Consider the following 11680-nt stretch of genomic DNA (forward strand, 5'->3'; position numbering starts at 1 on the left):
CTAGCAAATTCGTGGGATTTATGACGGGTCCTTAAGACTATTGAGGGTACGCAGTACGGGTGAGCGGACATCTGGATTCGTCTGGCACGCGGCCTGGTCTAGCTAGAGGGTCGCCCGACGTAAGAGTTAAAATCCACCGGTAATTTTTCCGCTACGTACGTTACTGGGCTACCATAAAAGGCGGTTCGTTTGATCTTACCTCTATCTCTCAATTGTCTCACATTCTCGCTAGTTCCATGAGGTTGTCTTTTCTGTCCTATATTTTTGTCCCGATATTTCGAGAAAATATTTATCATTTATATTACATTGATGTACATTTGTATCACTTGAGAAACGACAGAACATCGCTAGATTTTACTCGTACGGTAGATACAGTCGTGTAATTGTCATTAATCGTTAATTTACCGTGATTAATTCTCGAAGAGATATTACTTCATCTCATAACCATTTTTATCAAGAATTATCGACATACTAATGAAGATTGAATTGCCACTCGACGTCCATTGAATAATTATAAAAGCACATAAATTAGCGCCATTGCAACAGCTTCTCAGAGAAAAATTGTTTTTTCTGTCAGTCACCAATAATTGAGAATCATTTTTCATTGTCTGTAAAGAAAACGCGCAGCATTAAAATTTATCGCGGTCGATGAAGATAGCAATTCGTTGTCATATTTTTGACGGTTCTTATTTAGCTTCTTTTTCTGTTTGCCTGCGCAATACTATTGAAGTTAAATAACGTTCATTTATCGTACAGCTGCAAAAAGCAGAAATTTGAAACGTTTGCTCATTTCAAAAACTTGACAGTTTTCTATTGGAGATAATTGTTGGTTTATCCGAGGTGAAATTTGAAAAAATACTTTTTTATGTGGCAACTGTGACGACAACTATAAAGACTAAAAAAGTAAAAAATAAAACATAAAGATTAAACAAATTTTTTTAAAAATAATTTTTGTTAGAGAATTCACTACAGGGAAGAAACTAATTCTCTTAATCATGTGTCATTATGCAATTGAATGTAATAATAAGATACAGAGAAAAGCTGTACATGTTAAGCTGTAATTACACATTAGGGTATTGTTCGATTGCTGCATTTTATTTATTTCATTTTGTATTTTTTATTTTATTGCCAAAAATAAAAACATCACAATCTCACGGATTAGTTGAATTCCATGATTTTCAGATGTAAATGGTACGATGCATTTTTTAGACGCGATTCGATGCAGTTTTTAATTCTCTATAGATGGGTATACAAGTACTTGACTTGAAAAATGATTAGTTTAAAAGATATCTTAAATTTAACTTTTTTTCTATTTTATTTTGTTTTATTTTTGTTCTTTTATTCTTTTTTTTTATTTTATTTTCCTTTCTTTATTCTCGTTTTTTTTATTTTGCACTGTACAATTTGTCCAGCTGAACATTAAATTTAATTTTGTATGTTGTAATTTGGACCAATCGCGGGGAGGTGCAATCACGAGGAGAGACGTCAACGGGAGTCGTAAATTCCCGTTACGATTATACTAATCGACACCACGAGTTTATCGATCCCCTGATTTCCGTTAGGATAATAGGGGTGATTAAGTTAATATAACACTGTGATTCACAGAATTATAAAATATATATTTCCAACACTTAAACTACACTGTTGAGTAGATATAAATCGTCGATAACAACTTGTCTCACGAAGATGAGATAGATATGAATAGTAGTGCAAGGTTCGTACAGTCGAATTTCGTATGTTAGTGGACGGGAGAGTTAGATGCTAGACTTCGACGTTGTTTTTCTTACTACCTGTCGCCCTTAGGCTAGCACGGAAGAAAGCTCGGTGTGGGTGTGCCCTTTGCATGAAGAACGCGGATTCGTTATTCACGCTGTTCGTCAGGAAAAGTGAGGGCAACGATCCGCGATGACGATTGGTTGTGACCCATGCTGATACGTGAAGGAATGAGTCGGAAGCCTCCTACCGACGTGGTTCATGAATGACCTTGTACATGGGAAAACCCAGCATGTTTTAATAGATAGCTATTCGGTTTTTCCTAATGGGTGCGTACCCGCTTTCTCCGTGTTTTTAATTGCGCCTAATAAACTCAAGGACCTCTCTAAAAACCAGATGTGCGTGGAAAATATTTTTAGCCTTAAGAAATCTTTCAAGACAACGGATCGCCTGAAGACCCATGTTGACACAATACAAAGAAACAGACAAGTTATGGTGGGTCCTTAGGTTTATTGAGGGTCGAAATGACGTTACGCAGGCCGTCGGCTGCACGGTCGCGAGAGCTGCAGCGCCGATGTTTTAGGCGACGTAACATCCTCCCCCCGTTGAGAGGGCACCGATCAAATTCTGGCTGTGGAGTCAGGTGCGTCGTTTGTCCATTTCCTTCGCTCCGGGTGGGTGTTCGGATTCATCTGTTTCTGGTTGAATGGGTAAGGGGACCAATCTTTTGACACCACGGTCCAGGATACTCGTTGCCGTCTGCACGGTAGCGGTCCGTATGATTCCGTCGACTCCTGGATGGACCTTGATTACGCGGCCCAAAGGCCACTGCATAGATGGGACGTTATCCTCCCTGAGGATTACTACGGTGCCTTCACGGATGTCATGTTTTCCCTTGTCCCATTCGTTGCGGCGGGTCAGCTCGTTGAGGTACTCTCGATTCCATCTGCTCCAGAAGTACTGCTTGATCTGGTGGATGCGCTGCCAACTTGATAACCGGCCTGATGGAACTGTCCTGAAATCACGCTCCCGTAAACTCGTTAATGTATCACCGATTAGAAAGTGACCGGGAGTGAGGACAGGGGGATCTTTCGGATCGGATGAGATGGGAGTCAGTGGGCGTGAATTGAGAATTGCTTCAATCTCAATCTCAAGGGTGTTAAGGTGCTCAAAGGTCAAGAGCTCCGTGCCGACGACGCGGATGAGATGACGTTTGAACGATTTCACGGCGGCTTCCCATAAACCACCAAAATGTGGTGAGTTTGGGGGGTTGAAACGCCATTGTATCTGTCGGTCGGCGAGAAAATTCTGCACCTTTTCCTTGAGGTCGTCGAACTGCAGTAGGATTCGGAGTTCTTGCAATTCCCGATTAGCTCCGACGAAATTGGTGCCATTGTCGGTTAGGATGGTTGCGCAGTATCCTCGTCGGGAGATGAATCTGCGTAGAGCGGCCAGGAATGCGTCGGTAGTTAGATCGCTGACTAACTCGATGTGGACAGCTTTTGTTGCCAGACAGACGAATATGGCAGCGTATACCTTGACTTTACTGCGGTTGCGATTCCTTCTCTCTTTGATATAGAGCGGACCGCTGTAGTCGATTTCGACGTTCGTAAACGGGCGCGATTCGGTAATACGCGCCTCTGGTAAATCCCCCATCAAGTACTCTACTGGTGGAGGATTAGCTCTGCAGCAACGGACGCACCTTTTGATAGTGCGCCACACTTGGCTGCGGCCGTCGATCGGCCAATAGCGTAGTCTCACGGCGTATAGTGTAGCTTGTGTCCCTGTGTGGTGGTTGTTTCGATGTTCTTGGTTTATAATGATTTCGGTTATTGTCGATTTCGGCAAAATAATTGGATGCTTTTGCCTGAATGGGATAGCGGAGTTGGTTAGTCGTCCTCCGACGCGTAGTATCCCCTCTTCGTCGAGGAATGGATTTAGTGGCTGTAGTTTTCCTCCAACGTCCTTGCCTCGATCTTTCTGCAGTGTCCGAATTTCCGCCGCGAAGTGTCGGGATTGTCTGTTTATATCTCCATCGAAGACACCAAGTGACGACTCTTATTAGTCTTGTCCAGGACGAATATCTATGGAGGAGTGTATTATCGATGGTACTCGTTGTTAGGCATATCGTCTTCTTTCGTTCTGGGAGTTCTCCCAGCGGCGTGGGGATCGAGATCGGCCAGTTTTCCTCTTGTTATTTGAGCCATTCGGGTCCGTTTTTCCAGATGGTCGGGCGCAGAAATTCCTTGGGAGTCTGCCCGCGGGAGATGAGATCTGCTGGATTGTCGTTGGTGGGCACATGACGCCAATCGTCGATGTTTGTTTTCGTCTGGATCTCGGCTACGCGGTTCGCCACAAAGGTTTTCAATGTGTGTGGCGAGGACTTGATCCACTGAAGCACTATAGTAGAATCCGTCCAATACACAATGCGAGAAACATTTATAGTAAGGGACTTCTTTATCAAGGACATAAGTGAGGCGAGGAGTAATGCTCCGCTTAACTCGAGTCGTGGGATTGTCAACGATTTCAGTGGCGCGACCTTAGATCGAGCAGTGAGTATCTGAGTTTGTGTGTGTCCCTCCGGATTGGTACTGCGTAGATAGACACATGCTCCGTATGCCTTTTCAATGGCGTCGCAGAAGCCGTGTGACTGTATATGATTAGCTGCCTTGATTATGGTTTTACGAGGGAATCGAATATCATTAAGCAAGGGTAGTTGGATATGATATCGATCCCATTCAGTATGCAACTCTGCTGGTAGGGATTCATCCCAATCAAGTTTTAATGCCCAGACGCGTTGAAGCAATATTTTTGCTTTGACAATCACTGGCGCGAGCAAACCAAGTGGATCATAAATTCGGGCTGTCACGGAACTCATTGATCGTTTAGTGACACGAGTGATGGTCGCTGTGGGTTCAACTGAGTAAAGGATTGCGTTTTCCTGAGAATCCCAATAGATGCCTAAAGTTTTCAACGTCTGTGACTCGCCCAATTGTAGTCTTCTATTGGTATCTCTTTCTGATAGTCCTCGCAATATGTCCTTGTCATTGGATGCCCATTCCCGGATGTGTAAGCCGGCCGATCTGAGAAGGTCTGTGAGTTCGTGTATTACCGATAGTAATTCTTCCTTTGTGTCGGCTCCGGTGAGGGCGTCGTCGACATAGAAATCGCGCTGCACAACCGCTGCTGCTCGCAGGATTCGATGTCCTTCGTCATCTGCTAATTGTTTGAGGCATCGGAGGGCCAAGTATGGGGCAGCTGATAGTCCGAACGTCATGGTGTTAAGTTGATAGGTATCGACCTCCCCGTTGGAATTACGCCATAGAATCAGTTGATATTTACGATCTTCTGGGCGTACGAGGATTTGTCGATACATCTTCTCAATGTCACCCGTTAGAACATATTGATGGGACCGGAATCTCAATAGAATTTCAATTAGATCTTCCTGTAATTTAGGTCCTGTATGTAGAATGTCGTTGAGGGAGACTCCGATAGTGCTGATTGCTGATTCGTCGAAAACAACTCGGAGTTTCGTAGTATCACTCGATTCCTTTATCACGCCGTGATGAGGCAAATAATAACCGTTGGTTGTGGTAAGGTCAGGCGTGATCTTCGTCATGTGACCCAAGTCTAGATACTCTTGGATCGCCGCACTATACGCGGCTTCGAATTGCTTGTCGCGTTGGAATCGGCGATGGAGCGAGGCGAGTCTACTCATGGCAACGGACCTTGACGTCCCCAGCGTGGGAAGCTTCTCGTTGAATGGCAGGGCGACGACGTATCGCCCTTCCTTGTTGCGTTGGACATGGTTGCGGAAATGCTCCTCACATTGTAATTCCGCCTCTGAGAAATGCGTGGTAGGTGGTCCCTCATCGATTTCCCAAAAACGTGCGAGATCCGCTTGTATGTCGGTGGTGGTGACGTGAAAGGAGTGGATACCCGCGTGAGCTGGCGGGCTCCCCCCGATAACCCAACCGAATCGAGTCTTTTGCAAACACAACTCCGTATCGGTGGATTTGGGATATTTTGATCTGCCCGACGCAAAAGGATGCTAAGGTTGGTCCCGAACTTAATAATATGTCGATCGGGCCTGGTCGATGAAATGCTGGGTCGGTTAATCTTAGATTTTTGGGTAGCTGGATGACAGACCTATCGATTGGTTGATCTGGAACGACTGCCGATATTGTTGGGATTATTAAGAACGTTACTATACGTTCATATTTGCCATCCACAGAAACAATGGTGGCCGTGATCTGGCTCTTGGCAATTGTAGTCAAGTCATCGAGGGTGCCGATTGGAACCGAACATCTCCTTCGTTTCATACCGAGGGATTTTGCGAATTTCTCAGTCATGAAATTCATACTAGATCCGGTATCTAGCAAAGCTCTGGCTCGGATTGGTGAGGCCCTTTTGTCTAGCACATCGATCTGTGCTGTGACCAGTAGATCATGATGTAGTATGCCGTTTGGAGATGTATTTTCCAATACGGTCCACCTTTCTGTAGTCTGTTTAGCTAGTCAGTTTTGCTCTGGTTGGGACTTGGACAAGGTGTGTATGGCGGTGCCCTTGGTCCGTGGGGAGCTTGACTCAGGAACTTTCGAGTCTTTAGGAGCCGAATATGTATGCTTCCGGGAAGATTCGGTTGTCCGTCTCGACTTGTGATACGAACGCGACTTCGATGATCCAGGTGGGGATTGTCGCTTAGAAGATCGTTTGTGCGATGAACGACTGCCCGGCGACCGACCGCTCGATGAACGATTGCTCGACTACCGACCGCTCGATGACCGACCGCTAGACGACCGACTGCTTGACGACCGATTGCTGGACGACCGATTGCTGGACGATCGACCGCTAGATGACTGACTACTCGACGAACGTGAAATGATCTGCGTTTGCTCTCGGTGTAGGTAGGTGTTGTATCGTTGCCCGCAGATATGACACGAACTCGCTGTACACTGTGTCAGCGAATGTCCGCTGCCTAGGCAGTTTATACATAACGCTGCCCCTTTTACGATTTGAAAGCGTTCTACAGCCGATTTGGCTTTGAAGACCTTACAATGTCTGAGTACGTGGGGTCCGCTGCAGGTCGGGCACACTAATGTCTTGCTGGTTGTGGCAAAGGTTCGGCCACGCGGTATGTTTTGTCGATGACGATGTTGTTTGTGGGTTGACCTTTTATTTTCCTTTGATTTAGAAAGGAGCTGATTACCGTTTTCCCGTGTTTTCAGAAAGTCCATCAGATGTTGATAGGAAGGCACGTCTTGGTTTGGCAACGTGCGTTGCAATTTACGCATGCTGGACGAAGGTAATTTCGACGCAAGCAACTCAATAATCACTACATCTGATGTTACAGGCTGTCCTAACTTTTCGAGCGCTTTCAAACTTACGCTGACGGTTTCCAGCAAGTCCTCAATGGCTTCTGGAGTTTCCCTTTTTATTTCGGGATAACTGCGCAGTAATTCCCAATGACGCATACAGATCCGGAGGGCACAATTAAATTTCTCCTTCAGTGTGTTGAGCGCGATGGGATAGTTGGCCTCTGTGAGTTCTAAGGATTGTATGCTCCGTGCGGCCCGTCCAGTTATAGATGAGCGTAGATGTTGGAACTTTTGGACGTTTGTTAAGTTTTCATTGCGATCCACTGTGGATGAGAACGTGTCGTAGAAATAAGTCCAGTTCTCGAGGGCACCGTCGAATTGAGGCAAACGGACCTCTGGCAAAGTGATTGGTGTCGTCTCAGGTTTCACGCATGGATCGCGGGTCTTTGTTGGCGAAGGGGTTGTTGATGGTAGTCGGTCGAAGAGGTCCAGGATCTGTACTTCAATCTTATGATGCTCACGCAATAAAGAATCTGCACGAGCGATTTCCCCCTCATCTAACGCTTCTAATTCCTCTTGCACCGCGCTGATTTTTCGCCAATTTTCGTCGAACGAATTACGGCAAGCTATTAGGTAGTATTTGTCTACCCGTCCAGACGCTTCATATTCCTCGAGTTGACGCTTCGTGGTTGCAAATCGGCTGACTAAGGCACTTCGTCTACGCCGCAACGCGCTGATCCGCTTGAGCCATATTTGAGTTCAATGGTAGGAACGAGTTTACCTTAATCAAATGGACGTTGATCTAGGAATCGGTAGCTACTCGTTACAGTGCCGTGTCGGCTCGCGTATGTGCTGAGCGAGGAAGGAGTTCCTTTCCGAGGGCAGCTCCTTTGGTTAGTTGCCTAAGTCGTTGGAATGTGGATTTCACGTGACACTGTATAGTCACTCGTCAGTGCACTTTTTAATGGCGCGAAATCCGGCTCGAAGGACCATGTAATTTCGACCAATCGCGGGGAAACGCAATCGCGAGGACAGACGTCAACGGGAGTCGTAAATTCCCGTTACGATTATACTAGTCGACACCACGAGTTGATCGATCCCCTGATTTCCGTTAGGATAATAGGGGTGATTAAGTTTATATAACACTGTGATTCACAGAATTATAAAATATATATTTCCAACACTTAAACTACACTGTTGAGTAGATATAAATCGTCGATAACAACTTGTCGCATGAAGATGAGATAGATATGAATAGTAGAGCAAGGTTCGTACAGTCGAATTTCGTATGTTAGTGGACGGGAGAGTTGTTTCTCTTACTACCTGTCGCCCCTAGGCTAGCACGGAAGAAAGCTCGGTGTGGGTGTGCCCTTTGCATGAAGAACGCGGATTCGTTATTCACGCTGTTCGTCAGCAAAAGTGAGGGCAACGATCCGCGATGTCGATTGGTTGTGACCTATGCTGATACGTGAAGGAATGAGTCGGAAGCCTCCTACCGACGTGGTTCATGAATGAACTTGTACATGGCAAAACCCAGCCTGTTTTAATATATAGCTATTCGGTTTTTCCTAATGGTTGCGTACCCGCTTTCTCCATGTTTTTAATTGCGCCTAATAAACCCAAGGACCTTTCTAAAAACCAGATGTGCGTCGAAAATATTTTTAGCCTTAAGAAATCTTTCAAGACAACGGATCGCCTGAAGACCCATATTGACACAATACAAAGAAACAGACAAGTTATGGTGGGTCCTTAGGTTTATTGAGGTATGAAATGACGTTACGCAGGCCGTCGGCTGCACGGTCGCGAGAGCTGCATCGCCGATGTTTTAGGCGACGTAACATATATCTTGTGTGAATTCGAAGGAAGGATAAGAGAGCGTTAACAAGTTTCTAAGCTTTCAGTAGTTTTTAATCACTAACAGTCCTGACTAAGAATATACAATTCAGTACTAATATATACAGAAATATACAAATATCCACATAAAACTGTACATACAATCATGCGAACAAAAACATATATACAAAACCATACATACAAAACTATACATACGTTGATTATTATACATAGAAAAAAAAGAGTGACAAGAGTACCGATTATTGGGGATCGAGGTATCCCAACTCCAGCCAGTATGCTGCCATATCTCTTGCGGATTCTCCCGGCTCTCGGTCCAGCAGCAACCTTGCAGTTATTGCTTCTCCCGGAGAAGGATCGATGTTGACTAGGCTCCCTGTCCGTCGCAACATGGTGAATCGGGTCACTCGATGTCTCTTCGCTTGGATCGATTGTTATCGTACACCTGGCAGGACGATTTTTCTAGCCCACGGTGCCATTTTTGCCAAATTCCGTGGCAGCAGCCGTATTGAACTGAGACATTGCTCGCTTTCTAACCCCCAATCGATTGGACACGATGTAGCCAGTCATGGTCCGTTGTAAAAGGATGGCTCTTTCCCAAGCGCTAGCTTCCTTAAAATCTACTAGCACGGCGACTAGCATCCCTGCTCTTAAACTTTTCGCCTTCGCAAGTACTCCATGGGATGTTCCATCATCTCCAAATTGAGTGTTTTGGTTATCTTCGGACATCCAACCAAACGAACCCACATGGTGGTAAGTGATTCGACTCGAACTACCCGGACAGGAACTCCTACTCGGAACCGATCGTTTGTTTGTTGTAAAATCTCCATGTTTTACAAATCTTCGAAAAAATTTCGAATTTTAATGTTCGACTATACTGAGCTGCCTAGTTGACGTGTCTAGCACGGATGATGCTCTGGCTCCGCCGGGAATCGGACCCACTTTATATACCTGCAGCGCCGACCCTGAAGACTTACTCGGTCACCGCTTGAACTAAACGCACTTTTTCGTTTGTCTTGTTTTACACCTTTCTTGTCCTCGCAATATTTTATAACAATGTTAACAGTATATACAGGCAGAATATATAGTATATTTTTGATACACAAGTGTCAGATATCAATTATTGTTTTCCGTTAAAATAAATATACCATAATTAGATGCTCTTTTTAACATTCCGATCCGCATTCCTACAATATTTTACAATTTTTAACCTGAAAATGTCGCTAGAAAATAGAAAACGAACAATTTGAAAAGCACTAGCATCTTGAATGTGAAAATTATGACGTGGGTGTATGTGCTTTGCCCTGCTTTAAAATATATAACACTCAATTGTATTATTCATTATTAAGGTAAATTATTAAAGTTCAAGTGTATGCATCATACCCTTAAGAAACGGTAAACCGATTCTTTGCAAGTTTTCGTCAAAGAGATACGCGATACGACATGTTGGATTGAAGGGTTTCTTTCGTTCTTCCGTTTCTCCTCCTTTTTTTCTATTTGCTCCTTTGTTTCTCTTTGGTCGTCACTAGTTTTCGTTTTAGTGGCGAAGAGAAATAGTTGGAACGAATTTGATTTGCGGAGTTTAAACTCGGCTCTTCGCTGATATCCGATTCGTAGTTTGGTGATTGACAATTATTGGAGTGGTGAACAATGCGTTGTATTTCTTGTATTTTATGGAAGACTGCTTTTTAAATTCAATATATACGAAATTCCCATAACCTCTCGTATCGAATAGATGGAATTTTATATATAGTTCAATTTTCTTACTTGTATAAATACGAAAGTTTTTATTTTGGTACTTTATATTCTCTGGATTATGAATTAGTCCGAAACTGTTTCCGACAACTTCCTCACGCGAAATAAAAAATCCTTGCTATGGAAAATCGTAGAAAATAAATTTTCTATATTAATCCTCTTTCGTTATCAATTAAAGTTTCGTTATTGATTAAAAGTTATTATTTTATTAAATTCCTTAAAAAATCGGTGTTACTTCGGGCGTCCCTCTACCCAGAACAGGCCATACACCGCGGGCCAGACGGAAACCAAATGTCCACTCACCCGTACTGCGTACCCTCAGTAGTCTTAAGGACCTGTCATCAATCCCAGCAATCTGCTAGCTAAGGTCCTTCAGACCGTACCAATGTCCTTTTTTTTATCACTTTTTAACGACTATTGTCTACTACAGCTTAACAAGGGAAAGTTAGTTTTTCTCACGTACGATGCTTCCTACTAGTAACTTTCTATTGAGGGCGGCTAGACCTTCCTAATCCATCAATCTTCGTTTATCCAATCAGAAGCAATGTATACTGCCCTCACCTTCCTGATCAAAATATCATAAACAAATCCGATGGTCCCGTGCGCTAGACACACCCATCGCTAGCTTTCCTCCGACACAGCATCGTAACCCAACGTTACTCCTCCTACACCGCTAGAAAGGTCAACTACTTCTCCTGCGACATCATGAGGGTCAAGTCAACTTACTTCTTTTACATACTACAACTTCGAAGTCTAACGTCTAAATCTAACGTCTATTAAGTATCCTCTAATGCTACGTCCACTAGCATACCAAATTCAACTATAAAAGACTTGCTCCATTGCGCATATCTATCTTATCTTCGTGCGACAAGTTGTTGTCTACGATTTATACCTACTCAACAGTGTAACTTAAGTGTTGGAAATATATATTTCATACCTCTGTGAATCACAGTGTTATACTAACTGAATCACCCCTACTATTTTAACCGAAATCATAGTTCGTAGTATCTATTGCTTCTTTTACTGTTTTATTAAACAGTAGT

General features: G+C 43.9%; 2 protein-coding genes across 2 annotated transcripts; both read right to left on the reverse strand.

The window, feature by feature from the left end:
* Window positions 1–2352: 2352 nt before the first annotated feature.
* On the reverse strand, window positions 2353–3369 carry LOC138189227 (uncharacterized). Its single transcript, XM_069131361.1, has one exon. It carries the CDS (start codon window positions 3367–3369, stop codon window positions 2353–2355), a length of 1017 nt encoding a protein of 338 aa, XP_068987462.1.
* A 538-nt stretch (window positions 3370–3907) lies between these two features.
* LOC138189228 (uncharacterized) lies at window positions 3908–8739 on the reverse strand. The gene is made up of 4 exons (XM_069131362.1): window positions 8671–8739; window positions 6923–7772; window positions 5863–6145; window positions 3908–5744 (listed from the first exon to the last, which is right to left on the reverse strand). The coding sequence occupies exons 1-4, from the start codon at window positions 8737–8739 to the stop codon at window positions 3908–3910; spliced, it is 3039 nt and encodes a 1012-aa protein (XP_068987463.1).
* Window positions 8740–11680: the final 2941 nt, after the last annotated feature.

The sequence above is a fragment of the Bombus flavifrons genome, unplaced genomic scaffold, assembly GCF_040668555.2.
Source record: "Bombus flavifrons isolate JBK064 unplaced genomic scaffold, iyBomFlav1_principal scaffold0019, whole genome shotgun sequence".
NCBI lineage: Eukaryota > Metazoa > Arthropoda > Insecta > Hymenoptera > Apidae > Bombus > Bombus flavifrons.